Source organism: Strix aluco, chromosome 19 (assembly GCF_031877795.1).
Source record: "Strix aluco isolate bStrAlu1 chromosome 19, bStrAlu1.hap1, whole genome shotgun sequence".
Taxonomy (NCBI): Eukaryota; Metazoa; Chordata; class Aves; order Strigiformes; family Strigidae; genus Strix; species Strix aluco.
In genome coordinates, this window is record NC_133949.1 from 12,288,289 (window position 1) to 12,310,485 (window position 22,197).

The following is a 22,197-nucleotide window of genomic DNA, read 5'->3' on the forward strand; positions in this document are numbered from 1 at the left end:
GTGGGCTCCTACTTTGAACTTCATTCGTACAAATCTGAGGCGCCTTGTCTATGCCGAAATGCAGGTTTCGTAAGCAGGGTAAGTTCTCTGGGAGCTTCTGTGGGTGTTTGCTGTAGATGTGATGCTTTTGTAGAGAGTGAAATCTTCAAGACAAAGACTAAACCTATCTTTCAACTGGAGAATGCTTTTCTGTTGTGCTTGTTTCTGTTTTTCTAATTTATAAATCTTTCTCCTGAGCCATGCCACGCAGACTCCTTGGGCATTCAGAAGTGAAGACAGATAGACATAATTTCATTTTTATTTTTCAGCCTGATGCACTGCTACACTTCCTAATTTCTGTGCCAAGGGGATCCAAAATATACTGTCATACAAGCTAAACTTAAATAATACATTAATCTTCCACTGAAAGTTTCAGTTACTGTAGTGACTGTTGAAAGCAAAATACCTAGCCTAGTAGAATAGTTTTTATTTCAACTCAGTGAAATTTCTTCTTTTTATTTAATTCAGCGATATGCAGGTAAATAATCTTAAAGTATTTTCCTCAGAGAAAAAATGGCTTTTCAGAGAGGTTTTTTAAAATTTCTGTTAGGAAAAACCTTGATAGTAAAGAACAGATTTCTCACTGAGAAGAAAATGACTTTTTGACAGCACCTGATGTCTACTAATGCCCCTCAAAAGTTTAAAAATCTTACAGAAAGATGAAACTCTTTCTATCAAGTGTAACTTTCTGCTGATAGGATTCATATACCATAAATAATGCACAAAAGTCAAAGTGAAGTTTTATCATCTTTCCCCTCAGGGAGGGGATTTTTTTTTTTTATGAGCTAGTAAGAATTAGGTTGTAGGTGCTGGAAAGCATCATGGTCTGTGCTGTGGATGTTTGAAGGATCCTGTGAATGAAACAGCTATTGGTAGTCACTTCAACTCCTCTGCCCCTAAGGAAGAAGATAAGACTTTTGACCCATGATATCACAGCTCAGTGTTTCTTTTGCTTTGTAGGATTCTCTTTAGCCACTTTGTTTATAGTGCTACTGAGCTATAGAGATACGTATGATTTTTCCTGTTCTCAGATAAGCATGAGTTGAGTCTGCGATAGTGTGTAAAGTGCCACTTACTGTAGGAGTGGTGGACTCCCATTCACCATTGCAGATAAACACCCTTTTCTTATCCCCAGCACACTGGAGGTGAGATACAATGTTCTCAGAATCCCCTTCAGAGTAATTCTTAATACTATAAATCAATGCAGTGTTTTTGTCTCACTGCCCACTTCAAATAAGCCACTTCTCTGGTGGCATGTAAGTAACAATTAAGTAGATAATGGGAGTAGAAAATAGTTACAACAAAAGATGACACTCTATATCAGGTTATGTAAGCTACACTACTTATGATTTGACATTCTTCAGACTGTTGCACTATTTTTCTCTATATGTCATAGATTACAGAAAATGATAGTGCACTGGACGATGATGATGAAAGCCCTAGCTTAGTTTTCATCTAAACACGCAATTAATCGTGATTAAAAATGAGAAACAGACGCTACCTCAGCACTGTAGCAAACTTCTACTGTTGTGCCTGCAGTTATTTACTTGTGCAGACTCTGAGATCTCATTTAAAATAGTCTTTGTAGCTGAGACTATACAGTCAAATCTCCTAGATGGACTTTTGAAAGCTGTAGTCCATGTACACAAAAGTGAAGCTTTCCTCTTTTTTGTTCCCAAGTTTTTTCTGTAAATCACTGGTGGTTCAGTAGTCCTTCAATACAACTTCAATGCTATCTTTGACTATTTTCACCTCTCCTAAATGATGTAGCCTGCTCTCAAGTCATTGCTAAAATCTCTGCAGTGAAACCTGGCTGCGGATGGGCCTTTGACTTGCTCCCCCTGCAGATGGCCCATGCAGAAACATGTTGCCATATCTGAGCAGCTCTAGCACTGCTCACAAATGAGAGGGTCTTCCCTGTGGCCTTTGTGTGCTATAGAGATTTCAACTTGGTCTTTATTTTGCCAGCTCTTCCTACCAGTCTCTCTGACCCCTCCAACTTCACACACCTACCAGTTGTGCCCCTCTCAACTTGGCAACTCCTTTTGCTGACACACTTTTTGATCTGTTAGTCTGTTTCCAACTGTGCTGTTCCTTTAAAGTCACTTCTTTTGTGAAGCTATTTAATGCCCATCTCCATCTTATTCTAGTTCCCTTATATTTGATTTATGTCAAATATCACATTTGCCCCTTCCTCTGGATGGGAAATGTCTTTGCTCATAAACTGCTGTGTACTCTTAAAGTACTTGGTAAGAAGTAAATAGCAGAATTATGTATGAACTAAGCAAGACAATAGTCATTTGTTTTAGCTGTGTTAAGATTAAATGTTTATCAGTGTATTCACTCATACAAGATGTGTCTGAAGACTACCCGAATTACATTTTCAAAGGCTTAGACAAAACCCTTTTTCCTGCCTCAAATATGTAATATCCAAGTTCAGTTCTTTTGTGCGTTTACTGCAGTGAAAGCTACAGTGTATTTTGTATGCAGGTGTCCTAAGTAAATCATATTTGCCCATTATAAATTATTTCTATGGAAGTTGTGATATGAATTCTTAGCAAATGTATCTAAATGAGGCATATTTCTGAGTTGCACTAGTGTGAACATGTCTACCAATGGTAGAAAACACAATAAAAAATTATTTTCATGCCTTTTTTTTTAAGCCAACCTTTTCAAGGTAAGGAGTACTTTCCAAGATTTCAGATTTCTATTCTACTTAGTGACAAGAAATTACAGCTGCACTTAAATGTGTTTGGGCCCTGTAAATTCTCAGTTCTCTGTACTTGGGATTGAAAATTTCCCATACTTAAACATTTGCTGTTTATGCATTAATAGATTTTCATTCAAATATCGAAGTATTTGATATGCTTGTCTTCTCTCTCATACCAGTTGTCATGTCTTTTCAAACACACTTCACAATCTGCTTTCTGTATCTTGATATTTCCATAATGAAGAAATCCTAGTGCTAAGGCACATTGACAACACTGTGACATGAGTAGAAAGTTTGTGTGTGCATTTGTCACATTAAGGAAAGTGGAAGTAGGAGAGGAAAAATGTGTAGTTCATTTTGTTCAAACTTGCAGGCAAGGGATTTTTATCATTTGTCCTTGGGTATGGAGGGCACTCCCCTGATTTCCTTGAGAATGGGTCCATGACCTCGTAAAACTTACTATTTTTACATTCAATAAATTTTAAAGTATCCTCAATTCACCTTCTCGCTTTCAAATTATCCATAGTGATTTTAAATGATGCCCTTGAGTATTCTATTGAGAAATAGGAAGATAGTTATTCATTATTACTTACAGAATTCATGTTGTGGGTGCTTACAAGCAGATAACATGCATTAAGGGCCTTTTGTGTCACGTGGTGGTGATCGTTCCCATCCAGTAGAGTCATGATTTTTTTCTTTTTCCCTGAAGAAATGTTAAGAAATGTCACCAGGACACAGAAGTCCTTGATGTTATCCATGTGACTGTTTAGCTGAGCTCAGCCTGGGCATTGCATTCAGAGTCTGTCTGTTGCCTCTGCTATTCTAAGGCAAAGTTTCAGGGCTTTTTCTGTGTTCACTACCCTTCATGTCTGGAACATTCCTTCACACATCTGTTGCACAGATCTTCCAGGTATTTACCACTTTTCTGAAGTTATCTTGGGTAAGAGCAGACCACTTAGATTAACTGTAAATATGCACAAACTTTAGGGCTCTTTATAAAAGTAATTGTGCTCTTTTTGTTTCTCTAAATAACATACACTGTCATTGTGGCTGACAGACTCCCTTCAGTTTAATGTAGGCGTGTGCTTGAATAGATGGTTCTCCTGGATTTATGGTATCACTTTCATTGGCATTGTAATTTAATCAATCATGAATATACCCTCCATCCTTGACACAGAAAATGGTGTGTATGTGCTTAATAACTGAAAAAATGAAAAACTTTGACAAAATATCAAGATTTGTGTGCTTACATATGAAGAGATTGTAAATAGGCAGTTTGGTCACTACTTTCTTCAAATGAACGGGAGTTAAGTAACTGTGAATCTATCTACTGCAGAAACATGATTAAAGATAACAACGAAATTATTCCACTAATGGGCAAGAAAACTAATCCGTCTGGTATTCCCCCTTCAAACCAGCAAGAGAAAAAGCCGACTGAAAGCACTCCCACAAAGAAAAGGTAGGACCCCAGCTCAGTCTAAACCACTAATCCTCCCTGTGTTATCTTCTTTAGTAGCTATTTGCACTGAAATATCACTAACATCTTTATTCATGCTGCATATATGAATGAGAGAGACCTGATGAACGCAAGGTGCCTTCAAAAAAACGTGTGCTGTTTAGAAGTGGAAGAGTATCCTGGTTAGGTAGATGTATGATGTGTTTATCCTAATTGGACAAATATTTAACCCCTATCCTAGCGACATCAGACTCACGCACCAGTCTTCTAAGTTTGTGTCTCACATCAGCTGTGCTTTCTGCATTCACTCTATATTCCTGTATAAGCTTACAAGAATGTGGTCTAATGATGGTCAGTGTTTTGACAGGAAAAGCTGGAGTGATCATTTCTAAAGAGATCATGTGGCAGGGTACACCGGGTTTTATGTAAGAGATGCTGGCCTGAAAAAAGGGAGCATTTCAAACTTAGCCTCACATGGGAATGGGACAGGTTATAGAGAGGCAGAGGTGAATTAAAAAATGAGGGCTAGGAGAGCAGGAGGTTTGAAAAATCCTATCACAAACAGAAACCTGAATTCACTCTATTTTTTCATTATTCTGATTAACAAAAGTCGACTTCATTATTTTATTTTATAAAATATTCACTTTCATTCATAATTTATGCTAGAGAATTAATAAAAGGATTAAGGGTTTGTATTTAGTATGAATGGGGAAATATAAGCAGTAATTCATACTATTCTATTGAAGTCAGCTAAGTTACTGTAGAGTGAGAATGAATTTTCATTCATAAACTTTTCACTCTGTGGCTAATTGCTAGCTATTATGGCAATTTTTGAAACTCTGAAGGCCTAGGCAATTGTGGCTGTTCTGACATTTATAATTCTTAATAATCAGAGGAATCACTTTCCACAGAAATGGTGTCATTAGTTATTTGAGACCCACTGCCTGGGTGGCCCAATTTGTCTTTCTGTCATTAAATTAAAAAAGAGAAGTTTTTTAGTTGCATAAGGAGGAGGTGAGATGCCTGATCAGCTCACAATACACCCAGTACTTCAAAAAGGGGCAATTCCATGGAAGACTGTGTAGTTGTAACAAATACTGGCAAACACTACCCCTCAATTACTTAAGCTGGTATCTCGCAATCAGTTTTGTGGCATCAGTAACAGTAACCTTGGGGTTTTTCCCACCTCTCAACCAAGAGCTCAGGGTGTGGCCGACAACATTCCTGTAATATAAGGAACATAGATCACGTGAATTTTAATGCAGAGGTTTAACGTGTTCTATTAATTACATGTTTCTATGCTGCTGTACTTCTGCTGCTTCAAAATGCTTCCTTCTACTGGGCCACTGAGCAGCTAATGCCCCTCCATGGATGGCACTTCTCACTTGACAACATGTATGGGCAATATGAACTTTCTCAGAAGACAATGACTTCCCCTTCTTGAAGGTCCTGGTGTTTGGGTGGACTAACAGTATATAATTAAGTACAGGAAAACCGACAGGCAGGCTGGGATGAGTCCTGCCAACATTGTCAGAGCCTGATTATGTTTGTGGGCAGTGTTCCTGAGAGTGTGCACCACAGCCACGCAAGCACTTGGGTATTTGTTGGTGACTGTCCACCTGCTTTGCACGGTGGCTTTTGGGTTTTTTTTTTCCCCCTGGTATCCCCAGATAACCCACATGCCAGGATAGGTTAGGTATACCAGCCTCCAAAACAGGGTCCACTTCACAGCTGCTCTGCATCTATTGGATGCCAAAATCTTCAGCATGAACACACTGTTGGGAGAGCAGGAGCTGCTCTCGGAGACACCCCCCCCGCCTCCTGGTGCTGAGCCAAGGGCAGGTGAGATGGTCCAGCAAAGCCTAGAGCTTGGCACTTCTGGCTTTATGGAGGTTCACTGCGGCCTCCAACAGATGTTTGCCTGTTGGGACAGCTCCTGCACTTCATGATCAGGGAATGCAAAAAAGCAGGATGAAATCATGTTTTTTCCACTCCTCAGTTTCTCTGCCAAGTCCAGACCCCAGGGAGACAGTGATTTCCCACAGCTGGCATAAGTAATGGCAATGGTCCTCCTCCTCTCTAGGTTTCTTCTGTACTCTGAAGAACACACCCTGCCTAGGTAATTTCGGGGACACAGTCCTGCTAACCAGAAGTGGCATTTTACTTGCTGCCTGCTTAGAATACATTCACAGTCACGTCTCAAATGTTAAAAGGTCTTATAAGTTTAAACAACTACCCACAGTGAATTAACACTTGGGTCACCAAGCCATTGGAAAATTAGATAAACTAAGGCCATCAGATCATGCTATTTTTAGCAGATATCTACAGGTTGTTCAGCAGTGTCCTAATAATATACTGCATTTTAGCACCAGTATGTGTACTTTAATTAAACAGGATTCTTTTGGGAAAATGCAGTTAAAAAAAAAAAAAATACCCTATGGACTAAACCATAAATATTAGGTGAATTGAAAACATTTTCCAGGTGACTACTGGAACATTTTAGAAATATAGGACAGTTTCTGAACAACAGGCCATGTGGGACTCGCTACATCCACCACTGAAACTCCTCTGTCTTTGGTGAAATGTAGTGATGTTTTAATGACAACTAGTCATGCCAAGCCATTGATTCTGCCTCTCAACTCTGCAGGCTTTTAAAGGGTGAAATGTTCCTATTCTTCCCTTGTTCCCTTTTCTGTGTTGTTTCAAATTTCAGTTCTTTTCCCTACAAATAATTATTTAATATCGAAGAATTCTTTATAGGGAAAAGAAATAGTTAAATGTCATGCACTGACTGGTAAGATTAGACATTCAGTCCTGGATGGTGGAAATGCCTGATGTCATTTAACATGTGACCTTTCAAACTTTCTGACTTAATGATTACCACTGCTGATGAGTTTGAAATGATCCATCCTGGTAGCTCCTGGCTGGAGAAATAGGGACTAGAATGTAGTAGATTAAAAAGCATATGTGTGTGTGTGTGCATACATGTATGGCTGTTCAATAAATGTCTGGTGTCCCATTTAGCTATCTGCACAGCATTTGGATGCAAAGCTGTTTCTAGGCTGCTGGGGTAGCTGCTTAGACATGTCAGGATCTGATACCATGTGTACTAAATGTATCTTGGGATCTTTTGCCCATCTGCCAGCATGAAAGTGCTGGGCAGAGTGTTGGAGGTTGGGATCCGCCCAGGGGAAAGTAGATAAGCCTCTGTTCCAGCATCCTATTAGGTATAATGCCAGAAAATATAAATTGCCAACCTTATCCTCGGCATGTATGTGTAATGCTTTGCTTATTTTATAGTTTAACTTGCTTTTTTTTACTAATATTTTTTAAATGCACTGTGTTCAACAGTTCACACTTTTTTCTGGAGATTGATGGTTTTGAAAGCAATGCAACTCCAAATAATACGTCTCCCCCTGTGTTTTCAAAACCAATGGATTCAAATATTCGTCCATGGTAAGTTATAGATGCATATGCAGTAGTCATACTGCAAATATATCTGTTTTCTTTTCAGCAGCTACTTCTTATTTCTCCTTAGACTTCAGAGCTAAAATTTTCACATGGCATTTCTTAGCTTTTGGTCACTTCAAAGACACAACTCCACTGGAGGTCAGTTATTGCTAAGATGACTTATCTTTGAGTTTATCTACTGCTGTCATTTACACTGAATAAATCAGGCCTCAGATTTGAATAAATTTAAAATCAGTACAGTCTTTTTTTTTTTTTAATCTTAGCCTCTTATTAATGATATGTTAGGATAAACTCCATGCACTGTATTTTCTACTGCATGAAGACCACAGCTTAATTTTGCAAACCCTATTCCCAGCTGTGTGCTGACATCATCCCTCTATTGCTCATTAACAATCAAACAACATCAAGATGCTGAGTCTGAAATATTTAAAGGCAGCCATTTATGCTGAATGAGTAAAGAAAAAATATGACTGGGAAGAATGGACTTAATTTTTAAAAATGTGTGGGGTACTAACAGCCAATAATTATGAATAAGGGAAATATGTATCAAATCTAGCATAAGTCCAAATGTTTTTGTGTCTGATGGATGTCTGGTCAGCTTTTTGGAATTAGTTGACATTTTCATTTTGGTTTCAGAGGAGAAGTATCCAAATTTCTCCCTCACGTTCAGGGACTGACCTGCACAAGACACACATACGCTTTGTCACCAGATTCCTCACGGTTTTCCGCAGGGAAGTGATAGACTGAATAAGAATGGACTCTGAGCTACCAGCTTTATTTCAAAGGGAAGGGTGTATCTGCAGAGCAATGCTGAATCCTTGCATTACTGAATCCTTGCTTTACTGTCCATACATCTGTTTTGTCAATAACTAATAGTTCAGGCTCCCTAAGTTATTAACCTGAGGTAGTTCATCAAATCTGAACCTTACAGAAAACAAAAATACAAGTAAGAAAAATCATAAGAAATGAATTTTTAAGTCAGATCTGCTTTCAGCAATGTCTGACAATGCTGTACAGCAATTACAAAATACCAATGCCATTGAAATCCTTTAAATTTATTACCTAAATATGTATTTAGGGCCCAGTCCTCAACTTCTTTTAGCTGAAGCTTCCATTCAAGTCAGCGGCAAAATGCTCTTGAGTTTCCTACAGCATACTGTGTAGTAAATCTTTAGGTAAATCACTTTCATTGTGTGCTTGCAACCCATGCACTGTTACTGATTTAGCACTTGTTTTATGGCAGATGACAAATTCAAGCATTCAGGAGGAAGTATAAAAAGCAGTGATCATTTAAAAAAAAAAAAAAAACAAACAACTTTCCACAGTTTCAAGATCTGTAATGAAATAACATAGTAAAACACAAACCAGGTTGCTTTCCTAATGATTTTTTAAACATAATAAAATCTGGTGGGTCTTTTCATTTTTACTACTCACTTTAAAATTCACAGGGGGGATAAAATGGTAGAATTAAAAAGCACAATGTCAAATTAGACTAATTTCAGCTCTGCTGTAGATACTGCTTCCTAGTATCGACTGATTCTTCATGCAATTTGTCAAAATGGCTTCCAGTATCTTCCTGACTTAGCACTTATGCTTTTTTGTTTTCTATAGTGCATCTGGAAATGGTGAAGATATGGATTCCCCACAGTCTCTTCAGGATGATGCAACTGAATATAGCCCTAATGTAGACAGTTGTTGGTGAGTGGAGACGTGAAATATTAATTCATTTTCAATGGATTAAGTCTATGATAGGGTAGATATTACCTATTTTGCCTGCCATGTTTTAGAAATAAGGTCATATGTATGCATGCATTTCCAATTTTTCAATAATTAAATTTAATTATTTTCAATAATTATTGAAATAAACAAGTCTAACCTCAGCTTTTCTCAAATCTCATATTTAGTGTGAGGATTCTTCATATATGATGTCTGTTTCCTAGATGAAAACACAGGACCTAAACACCATGTACAACTAGGCATAAGCTAGGTAGTATTTCTGATTGAGGGAAAAATATTAAATTATTCTTATTCCAGAATAATGTATGATCAGGCAAGTTGTGTATATCTTCTGCTGTGAGTGGGATGGGTGCAGCTGGAGTGCAGCATTGGGTAACTTCAAGCACTGAAGTCAGCAAGTTGTGGAAGTGTCAGAGAAGCAGAGAAGTATTTGTTAGCCTTTGTTTTACAAGAATGGATAAACTGGAAAAAATGCAAACCAAAATACTTGAGAAATGTACATTTTTGTTGTAAAAACCCTCTCCATAACCACTTATCTGCAAATAAGCAATCTGCAGAAACATTCTGAGAGATCCAGGCCAAGATGTATATGGAAGCAGTGCAAGTATATGTAGTCTGGGGCAAATAATTGTATTTTTTTTTCCTTTTATGTATAAAGTAAAATAAAACACAGTAAACTGAATCAGCAATTTCATTATTATTTCTTATAATTCAGTGCTAACATATCACAAGGACCTGAGCAGACTAGTGCCCGGAAGAAGTTGAAAAGATACATATTTCGGGCAGTATCTGAGGGGAACATAGAAGAATTGCAATGTCTGCTGGCAGAGCTGAAGGAACGATCGAATGCATGTCCAAACATGACTGTGCCAGGTAAGCTGTGGAGTTACCTGAAGGAAGATTGTTAGCTCTTCTGGCAGTATATGTGTAGTCTAAAACTGGGAAATATCTCTGTGCAGCAGCTACTTGCCTGTGAATTTGCAGTCACTTGTTTGCAATGTAATGTATGTCACATTTCCTATTTCTAAATGAAAGCTTAAGGTATTCAAGCTGCCACCTCCTTGCTGCCTCCAAGGCAACACTGGGGAGTACTTGCTTCCTACTTACAATACACGGAGGGTCTATTTGCACTGTATTCCCACAGCCATACCTAAGGTAGCCTCCTGCAGCCCCAGACTCAGAGCTGATGTCTCTATCCAAGCTGCAGTCAAATTGCAGTACAGACAGGGCTTGTGATGTGTGCAGCATGATAGAACAGGCCGAGAAGTTAGGAAAGAGTTCTGGGTCTGTCTGGAGTTAGCATGGCAGCGGGATGTCCGAAAGAAAAACGAAGTGCATTGGCTACTTTATTAATTCACATGTCTGAATGTATCATCTCACCAAATATACAAAGTGAATAGGATGGAGTAACTGTTTGGCAAGTAATTTCTGTTCATATATATCCCCCAGGTTCCACCCCTAATAAACAAAATATTAGAATTATTTTCCAACCACTTTAATAAATAATAATGAATTAATCTCAAAATTCATTCTTGTAGATTATCTGATGAAAAAATTCACAGCTTCAGATACTGGCAAAACTTGTCTGATGAAAGCTCTGCTGAACATCAACCAAAACACAAATGAGATAGTGAATACACTGCTATCCTTTGCAGAAGAAAATGGTATTTTGGAGAGATTTATCAATGCAGCATATACAGAAAATGCATATAAAGGTATTGCCATCTGATACCAATTTCAGGTATATGGTCAGATATACCATCCATAAAAGTAATGTTTTCTTCAAACATTCTAGTGATGGTTTAAATTCCTAAAACAACTTTTATTCATTATCACTGGTGCTATCCATTGTGAAACATCATTAATATTTCATAACGTGCTTAAGAGATTCAGTGCTAAATACCTGTATCTGTTGTTTCAGGCCAGACAGCTCTAAATATTGCTATTGAAAGAAGACAATATGAAATAACTCAGAGCCTTATAGAAAAAGGAGCTGATGTCAATGCTCATGCCCAGGGTATTTTCTTTAATCCCAAACATAAGCATGAAGGCTTTTATTTTGGTAAGTGGAAATGTGATCTGTCTAGAAAAATTAGGAAGGAATACCCAAACAATCAAGACAGTATGGAAGACAGGCAAGTGTGAATTGTTACTGTAGCTAAACCTAGATTAGGAAATGGGCATCACAAGATATAAAAACGGCATAGTACCTTTTGTAAAAGTAAGTTGCCAGAGTGCAATGTATTATAAACACTCAGATATAATTGTAAAACATTTACAAAAAAGCCTGTAAATGCTGAATGGCAAATAAAGTGTAACAAATATGGTTTTGAAAATTTTCTTAAAATAATGTTTTAATGCAAATTAAGCTTTTATAAAGCAAGAGCTAAATTCAGTCCAATCAATATGTAAATATGCTTTCATATGTTAAGATGCGTAACACAGCCACTCTTTTATAATATGATTTGAATGCTTGTAATAAAACATGAACACATTACATTTTATAATTTTGTAGGTGAAACTGCACTAGCGTTAGCTGCATGTACGAATCAACCAGACATAATTCAACTGTTAATGGACAATACCAGGACTAATATTACTTCTCAGGATTCCAGAGGAAACAATATCCTCCATGCATTGGTTACTGTGGCAGAGGACTTTAAAACCCAGAACGACTTTGTAATCAGAATGTATGATATGATTTTGTTGAAAAGTAAAGACAGAAATTTGGAAACAACAAAGAATAAGGAGGGTTTGACACCACTACAATTAGCTGCAAAAACGGGGAAATTAGAGGTGGGTATTATTTCAGTAGCATCTAAGAGAAATTAAGTATGGAGAAAGACTCGAGGCCAACTATGTACTCAGACATTAGCACTCTGAAATGTAGTTTTCCATGCTGGTTATGCTGTACTATGTATCAGTAGTATTTTGTGAGCTAATTTTGTTCAAAATATAAGCAAATATTTCTATTGCAACGTTGCTTCTACCCTTCAAGGTTTCCCTCTAACAAACCCTCTCTGTACAAAATACACCTGCTGTTTAAGAACAGCTTTGCAAACCCTTCTGTTGTACAGAAACTTAGAAATTCTGCATTTATTACATACTACATTTATGCAATATACAGTCTTTGAGTAACTTCAGAAAACTCACTAGAACTGCTCTGTAACGCTGCTGTAGAAGTTGGCTCTCATAAATCAACTGTATTGCGGTACAGAATTGACAATGGGATAATTTAACAAGTAATTAAGTTAAAGGAAGATATAAATGTGAACTCATGGAAAATTGTGCTTTCATCCTTTAGAAAAATGTCTCTGACAGAAAAACAGGAGGCATTAAAAATATTGTATTTCCTAGAGGTCTGTCATCTCTAACACTGCTTACTGAATAACAGAATTACCAATACGTTGAATTGCACTGTGTAGAAAATGTGATAGTTAAAAGGTAGGGGTTTTGGCAAGTATATATGTGTGCTTTCTTCTTTCCCATGAAGAACACATCTGCTTACAAATTATTCTATTAATGTTTTAGATTCTGAAATACATCCTGAGCAGAGAGATAAGGGATAAGCCTAACAGGGGCCTGTCAAGAAAATTCACAGACTGGGCTTATGGTCCTGTTCAATCTTCTCTTTATGATCTGACAGAACTAGATACCACCGCAGACAACTCAGTATTGGAAATCATTGTCTATAATACAAATATTGGTGTAAGTTACCCATTTCTAAAATATATATATATATTTTTAGCAGTACACTCATTTCAGATGTATTAGCCTATACATTTGACTGAATTACTTGTAAAAGAGTAAACAGTAATTTTTGGTTCTGTTTTGTATCGGGAGCAAGGTGAATTTTATACCTCTTTAGATTGTCAGCTGTAAGTGAATATGCATTCAGCTCCTGAAACACGGGCTAGGCATTTTGGGAGTGGTTTTTTTCTACATTTGAAGCATTAATTTGCCTTGCATAGAAACATAAGTATGGCCCAGCTGGTCAGACAAAAGCTACTGTCTTGTCTCCATGGAGCGGCCACTAGCAGCTGCCTAAGATAGTGCATGAGAACAGGGCAAGCAAACAGAAGTAATTCACAAGAGTACTCTGCCTAAAGTTACAAACTTTACTTAACAGGTGTGTATTTTAGGCATTTAGGAATGTTAGCTTTTCAAAGCCAGAATTATCCATTTGCTAAATTCAAATACTGTCATAAAACTTCTCTAAGGAAGTAAGTCCAGAAGTTCACACTACAGTTTTAGCTCAATCATAATTTACCAGAGTATGGCAGGTTATCCCAGCACGAGTCAGGTTAGGGTCTGACATATCTTTGAGCATAGATGTGTTTCTAGATCAGCAAGAGATACTGAATGAAATACACAAAATACATGCCTGAAATCATCTCGGTTTCCTTACAGGTGGCAAATTCAAATCTTAATTGTTTGGGTTTTTTTTCTCTACAGAATCGTCATGAAATGCTGACTTTGGAGCCTCTGAATTCACTCCTGCGAATGAAATGGAAGAAGTTTGCACGACACATGTTTTTTATGTCATGTTGGTTTTATTTCCTATACAATGTAACATTAACGTTAGTTTCCTACCACAGGCCTAATGAAAATGAAGTGAGTACAGAAAGTTAATCTCACCAAATTTTATTGATTTAAAATGCAACAGTATTTCCTGAATTGTATTTAAATGATAAACCAAAACCAGATATCGGAATATCTGGGTGTAGTGAGACCAGGTTCTCCCACATCAGGTCTTTGTATCTGGAAGGAAGAGCAGCAGTAATAGAGGAGATTTGCATTTTGTGAAAGTGACCCAAAATACAAATACATAATACAAAGACAGGTAGTTAAATTTCTGAAAGTGGGGGGAGGGTTTTTTGTTTTTCTTTTAAGAAACTTCTGGCAAATATACATGTTAGGGGGGTGATTCTGTAAATCTACCATGAAGAAAACTCTGAGTGAAATGGAAGAAATTGTGTACCCAGAGCGCTACATACACGAGGCTTCATGTGACTTTGCCTTTTACCCTTCAGGTATGGAACTCAGTCTTTCATTTTGGCCATCTCTTGCAGGCTCCACCTTATCCACTAGCTCTTACGCGTGGTGTGGGATGGCTACAGTTATCAGGACAGGTGATGGTTATGTTAGGAGCAATATTTTTAGCCATAAAAGAGGTAAGACTTTTTAATAACAAATACATAACAAAATAGGTAAAGAACTTCTCTAGATTTATGAATACACTGATGGTGATTTTGGAAATATATTTGGAATGTCTTTATATGTGTAATGTCTAAAAGTCTTTGGCACAATACATCACTTAGAATGACTGGGAATATATATTTGAATATAATTGTATTTGCTATGAGGGTTTTTTCCTTTCAGATTCTCAAGACAGAGGTTTTATATTTGTATAATATTGATGTTGTCAAATTACTGGCTTTAAGGACATGTTGAATTAGAACTTGTAACAGAGAAAAAAAAAGGGTATAATTTTTACCATATACTATAAGTAATTAAGACCAGGAACTAACTGTTATGCCAGAAATTAAAGAAACTTAAACTTTGAAGTTACAGCCCTATAAGATTTTTAATTCTAGCAGTTACGTCTTATCAGTAGACTGATTTTTTTTTTTTTAGAAGACCAACTTCAATTAAATTATTTTGAAAAATTGATTGAGGCCTGCTTTCTCTTACTACCATTTCTGTATTTTATATATCTGTCTACACAGAGTGTAGCCATCTTTCTGCTTAGGCCCTCAGACCTGCACTCAATTCTCTCCGATGCGTGGTTCCACTTTGCATTGTAAGTTTGTCGTGCATCTATTTTATACTATATATAAAATGCATATTTAGCTCATGGTCACAGAGAATGTACTCCCATAGCAGATGCTCACTTTTTCTCTAGATTATCAGTTTTTAGAAGGATGGATGTAATCTTACATGCAGCTTTTCTATAACACACTCTAATGCCTGCATGGGTCAGTAACAATACCGGGGGTTGATGTGAATGGACTGGATTTTCTTCCAAAGTGCAGTACTGTCTTTAGCTTCTCCTGATGCCGTATCTCTTCAGAGCTGTACGTAGAGGAATGTGTTTAAGAAGCCTGGTTAATAAACCAGATATAGTTTCACACTTCTTTCAGCTCCTTCAGGAAGGAAAAATACCATAAAGCTGATTCATCTGGCTGATGGGAGTATCCCACTAGCTGGCCTAGATAAAGTCCAGACGATTCCCTAATTTCTAGGATATGATTGTAGGATCAATAAAAAGAGAGGTGGCTTAACTCTACCTTTATTCCTCCTCCTCCAGCCACACTGATATCAATCTTGGGCTGCGGAGGTCTACATCCTATCACAGCACATCACACCACCTCCTAGTGTCTTCCTTGTTCATGGAAAATCTGTAATGATTCTAACAATTCATTAAACTAAGGCTCGAATTAAATGGCTTCAAAGATACTGTTAAGAATTCTTAATATCTTTGTCAGCAAAATCTGCATTGACCAGCTATTTTGGGGAGAATAGTTCACTTAAAGTAATCTTTAATAAATATAATCTTAATATGTTAATATACTACCTGTACTCATCTATTTTATCGTTAAGCTATAATGGTAATGTTCATAGGGAGGACAGAATGCAGTATGAAATTAGAATTGAAGCATAAGAAGCAAAGAAGTCTTGTTTTTGTATTTTTCCATTATGCTGTTGGTTTTGTGCTAGTAATTCTCCTTTTACATACATGTGTTTGTTTTTTAACAGTTTTATACAAGCTTTGCTTGTGATCTTCTCTGTCTTTTTGTACTTGTTTTCCTACAAAGAACACCTCGTGTGTCTTGTTTTGGCAATGGCCCTAGGATGGGCTAATATGCTCTATTTCACCAGAGGTTTCCAGTCCATGGGCATTTACAGTGTTATGATTCAAAAGGCAAGTTTCTTTTCTTTTGTTTTACCTGCCTTGTTATGATGCTTACTTGTTACGATACAATCCCAATCAAGCATATTCAGCAATTTAGATGTATATTACATATTGAAATTTCTTATTTTCTGTTTATATGTATTATTTCAGCAGAATATACTATATAACTCAAATGGCAGAAAACAGTTTATATCTTAAAGTTAACATTTTATTATATTAAATATGTAAGTAACTTGTGGTTTTTCAGCTACTGTAGTTCTGCTATTTAATTGCATCATATGCTGTAATGCCTATATCGTACAGTTAGTCACCCTTGGACAACATACCAGGTGCTCAGCCATGAAATAAAAAATCAGACTACAACCAGTTTGCTTAATGAAAGCAATCTGATACTTTAGTGTGTAGCACACCTGTACCCCTGCAGAATTCATAAGCATAGAACTAGTTCTCAATTTTAATTTCTGATAAATATTTAATTTAATTTTTAGGTCATCCTGCAAGATGTGATAAAATTTTTAGTTGTCTATATCGTGTTTTTGCTGGGATTTGGCGTAGGTAAATATTACTGGAGAAAAGCACTGATGCTCTGTGTGAGTAAAAATTTTAGCATTATTGTGAATAAGAACCCTATTGTCATGATGGGAGCACATGTTAGGGTTTCTTCGGGATATTAAAAAGCCAAGTATAGAGATTTAAACTGTCTAGAGACTATCTGAACAGATAAGTAATTTGGCTCTTGCTCAATTGCCTGCAGTTTCATTTGGACGTGGGCTCTTTCATCTTCCTGGTAATCTGTCATCTAGCTGCTGCTGTGTATGTTGCTGCACAGCTCCAACTCTTTATTATGCAGTGCATTTTGAATTCTTTAGGATAAAATGCCATGTATACATGAAGCATCATTGTGATTAAAATTTTCTCATGCTTTCTTCTTAGCTCTTGCTGCATTGATTGAAACTTGCCAAGATGGCAGTGAATGCCATTCCAACAGCAGTCTGGGACCTGTTCTCATGGATCTTTTTAAGCTCACCCTAGGACTGGGTGATCTGGAGATCCAGCAAAATTCAAAGTATCCTGTACTATTTCTTCTGCTCCTCATAACTTATGTTGTGTTGACTTTTGTTCTTCTCTTGAACATGCTGATTGCATTAATGGGAGAAACAGTGGAAGATATTTCTAAAGAGAGTGAGCACATCTGGAAACTCCAGGTTTGTTTGAGTTTGCTTAGTGAAGTATAGATGCATCGCTAAAATCTTTTGAGCTGTACCTATGGTAACTTAAGCTGACAGAATGGGTTGGGTATTAACAATTATAATCTCTACTTGTATATGTGTACAAATCATGAAATAAGTAATTTTAGTATTAGGGTATCGTGATAACTTCAGAATTAACAGCTATCCTAAAGGTAATCTTATGGCTCAGATTTTCAACCTCATGCACTGTCACATACCTTTATGACTTTCCTTCCCCTTGATATGGCAGGAGGAAGGAGTGTTTCACCGTCCGCCTGAAATGTGTAACACAGCATGCTCTGCTCTTCCGTCCCTTGAGTCTGAGCAATGCATGAGTTCATTCCAATTTCTCACACCTTATCTGAGCCTTGTCTTTTAGCAAGGCTAGATAGCTCAGAGTCCCGGGCTGTCATTGAGCACACAGTCGTAATTAGAACTGGAGTTGCTTTCTGTGGTGGGCAGCATCCCACTACAGGTTATATATATCCCCGTGGCAGGGTGTTGTGTGAAGGTGTTGGCGGTAAACCCTGAACACTGAGACTAGAGTGAGATTTCTTGATTCTTCTCTGCGTATGCCTGCGGTGGGGCTAGCTGGAGAAAGCTGTGGACTCCCTGTTTGTGCGGGTCAAATACGTGGCACACCATGTTATTTGCTATTGTTGGAACTGGTGTTGGTTATTGGATGGTGGATGGAGACGTGACGTGTTATAATGAAACATGGAGCCTGCAAACTGTATATGCTATGAAACCATACCATTCTGAATATGGTTAACCATACTCGTGTTACTATTTATTGTTAATAGAGAGCCAGAACTATTTTGGAATTTGAGAAATTCTTACCAAAATGTTTGAGGAAAAAATTCCAACTGGGAGAACGGTGTAAAGTGGCTGAAAATGACACCAGGGTGTGTTTAAGGTAAAGCAAAGCTAGAATACTATGCTATCAATGCTGCTCTGTATGTTTCTCCATGGTTATTTATCCTCAAAAGCCTCTTTAAAATATTTCTATGTCTCTACAAATTATATTAGGTGTACAAAAATCCAATTTGTTCTTTTCAGTTGTGACCAATTGTTTAAAAAACAGGGAAAATGTATACTTTTTAATGTAGATTTTTTTTGTAAGAAAACAGATTTTCAACTTCATATGTTTTTAATGTACAGGTATCAAAGTCTGCTTGCAGTCAGTGTAGCTTTTTCATAATCTCCTCTGAATGTTAGCTTAAAAGTAATTAATTTAAATTGTTGCTAATTGATGATTACCATATTAAAGAATATATTTCTATGTTGTTTTATGAAAAATACTTAAATATTTAAGGTGAATTTCAAGACTGTACTCATAATGTGTGAAATTATAAAGTAGTCTTAGTATCACTCTCATCTTCATATAGTACATAACACTGCAAAAGACATTCAACCTTTTAGTAGTAGCAAAGCAGGTGTTGATGGTAAAGTATCACAATCCCAAGAACAAATAAAGATATAAAAGAGGAAGTGCAGCTATGTAGCTGGGAGATAATGCATGCTAATAACACAACTTATATACAATATAAACAGGATTAATGAAGTGAAATGGACCGAATGGAAAACACATGTTTCATTTATTAATGAAGATCCAGGGCCAACAGGTACTGCAGAATTTTACAACACCATTGTTTGTGAAATAGTTTTTTTTTTCTTCAGAATGCTTTGATATATTTTTATACATTTAAAAATATAAGCTCTCATAATCTAGATATTCAACCACACTTTACTGCTAGGCAAACCCATGGCTAATATGGTAGGGGTGTTAAATTATGTTTAAAGATTGGGAGAGAGGGTTACAAACTTTCATTATTTACACCCTGGTGCCAAAACATGGTCGTTTTACCTTTTGTTTATTTTTCTCTAAGCAGTTATGCTTGATCTAAGTTTTACATTCTCTTATGGCATTTGAATGGTATAAGGCTGGAGAATTTTTTAATAGACAAAATATTCTTTTGAAGAAGTTGTCATAAAGGACATTTAGTCCTTAAAATAGTTACATATAGGATTGCAAAATTTGGCAAGAAATCGGACTGATTCTACTAGACAGTACCATAGTCTGCATATGTTTTTAACCCTAGAACATCCATGTTTATGTTTTGCAATATATATTGGATGACAAATCGCCTCTCATGAATGTTGACCAGGAAATTCAAGATACCCATCTGCTGACGGTGTTGGAAGTGTGATAGAGAAATGACCTAACTCTGAGGTGTCAGATGTCCTCCTGGCAGCAGGCATCCGAGTTTACGATAGGGGCATATGAGGATCTGGGAGACTTGTTCTGAAGTTTGTTCTTGAGTCAATTAGCATTCATATTGCTTAGTAGAATGAGCTCAGTAATAATGAAAAGGGGAAGCCAGAAAAATTTCTGTATAAGATATGGTAGTAAACTGACAACTTGCTGTGTAAATAAATGCATGTTTTTTAACAAAAAAAAAAAAAGATGTGCAAAGCTTTGATCTTGCATATACAGTTTCTACCATATCCTGTTTTGTTTACAATGCATTTTTTTGCAGATCCAAGCAAAGTTCAAGATAATTCAAGAACTAATAGCAAAAACACCCTGAATACATTTGAAGAAATGGATGATTTGCCTGAAACTTCTGTTTAGCTGTGCTGTATTTGATATGTGGACATTCTGAAGGTTAAAAGCATCAGCAGTGGATGCTGAAAGCTTTGTTGATATTTTGGACAGCTGTAACCAGCTGGAACACAAACTTTCAGTAACATGGTCTGATGACTTTAACCCATTTAATCAGGGCAGCTAAGCTAAAATAAAATGGACTATTTCCCTGGTTCAGTTTTGAGCCTCTTGAAAACCGTTGCTGTCCAAGTTTGTGTGATGCTACTCAAACTTGGCTCTAGACTCTTTACTAGATGAAAAAGGTCAAATGTGAGATATTTCTTCCTTTTGTGGAAAATTAAGATCATCGTGATCCCAATCTGCTGTCTTTTGGAATCTCTTAACTCATGAGAAACATTTTGTACACTGAAAAGAGTTAAGTTCTTCTCGTGGAGAAAAGAAAGGCATTTCAATTCTGAAGACTACTAAATGAAGTATGTTATTTTGAAATAACAATGTTCTGGATACATTTGAAGCTTTTGTATCGACTGTCAGTGTTATTGGAGGCTTGATCCTGCAAGCTGAAAGCCTCTTCAGGTCTCAGTAGCTTTGCCTGATCTGTTTTCCTGTATGTAATCCCTAGGGTATAATGTGGTGTTACTGCTTTTTATTTATTACTATGTATATACGCCTTCCCGTAAAATAATAGGGCAGAAACATAATTCATGATGGAGAATATTTCCGAGTTTGTTCCAGTCACAAGGTCTTCACTTTTCCTATTCAGCTTTTCTATGCTGTTGCATCTCGCTGCATAAAAAAAAGTTATCACATCAGAAGTTCTTTGAGTTTAAAAGTAATTTCTATATTCAACCACTTCAGGAAAATAAGAAGTCAGTATTTCTTCCCAAAACTAACAAAATAAGTGAAATGCAATGCAATTTCAGACTCTTAAAAGCTTTAATTCAGAGGACTTCATAATGCATTCCTGTAGCACTTATTTCACTACCTGTGATGACCTAGTACTATGAATTATATTTTTAGTTTTTTATGTGTGTATATAAAAAGAAATATTCTATGTACTTTTAAATTTCAATGAATACATTATGTGTCTTCAGTGTCATCGGTTTTCATCATGTATATTCATTTGGTGCCTGTTTTAAAGGTGCTGCTTAGGAAAGACTCAGGTGAATTCTGTTCTGCGTTTGAATGATAATATGAATTGCATTGGATTCTTACAGCTAAGCCTGCTGTGGGCAAAACGATCCAAAAGACTTTCTTAACACAGAAGAGAGCATGAGGGAACTCTCCAGCGGAAAGGATAGTGCAAAGCTTTGTGCAGGGATGGTGAACACGGTTCTCGCTACCCAACTGGTCTTCTGTAGATGCCGTATCCTGTGTTTCCTACCACGTATGGAGTGGATGGATGGGATCAAAATGAAATCTTCAGTTATGTTTTTAGAGGGCATAGGAATTTGAGGGGAAGGACACTTACGTGTATCGTTAGACCAATGTAATGTCTGAGCATTGTTTGGCCTTCTTAGTAGGATATGTGAGTATGAGAAGAAAAATTCCTGTGGTCTTGGAATCTTTCAACTTTGCTGGTTAATTTTGCATTGAAACTGCCAACACAGAACATTCCCTTAGGACTATGTCGTTCCGTTTGTATTCTTTTCAGTGCCAGTTTTTGTACAAAAAAAATACCTCTTCATGTATACTCAGGAACCAGAATAAAGTAGCCTGTGCTGTACTCAGTGTTGCTACGCGTAGACTTGTCACTGAAAACAAGTTCAGGTATCTCTGCGCTGTACTGAGGTCACTCTGTAGGTGTAGCCATAAAACAGGGAAGGCACAAAAAAAAGTAAGGAATGTGCTGTGCCAATGTCCAGGTACAAAACTGTATGATAAAACTGAGGAGGAAGCTGGGGGGTTGTTTATAAAAGTTCTTCACTGAAAAAATACCCTCCTTTTGTGGCCACAGAGCCCTGCACATGTGCCGTTTCCTATCTCAAGGCTCTTATCAAGAACACTATGAATAATGACTAGAGCAGATAA

At 37.0% G+C, this 22,197-nt stretch overlaps 1 protein-coding gene across 1 annotated transcript; it reads left to right on the plus strand.

Annotated features, from left to right (window-relative positions):
• On the plus strand, positions 1-20,193 carry TRPV3 (transient receptor potential cation channel subfamily V member 3). The gene is made up of 18 exons (XM_074845515.1): positions 1-78; positions 4,086-4,208; positions 7,557-7,661; positions 9,288-9,374; positions 10,129-10,286; positions 10,952-11,128; positions 11,335-11,475; positions 11,929-12,209; positions 12,945-13,121; positions 13,869-14,027; positions 14,486-14,587; positions 15,143-15,216; positions 16,173-16,338; positions 16,818-16,884; positions 17,263-17,534; positions 18,362-18,474; positions 19,113-19,183; positions 20,099-20,193. The coding sequence occupies exons 2-18, from the start codon at positions 4,090-4,092 to the stop codon at positions 20,191-20,193; spliced, it is 2,364 nt and encodes a 787-aa protein (XP_074701616.1). The 5' UTR covers positions 1-78; positions 4,086-4,089.
• Positions 20,194-22,197: the final 2,004 nt, after the last annotated feature.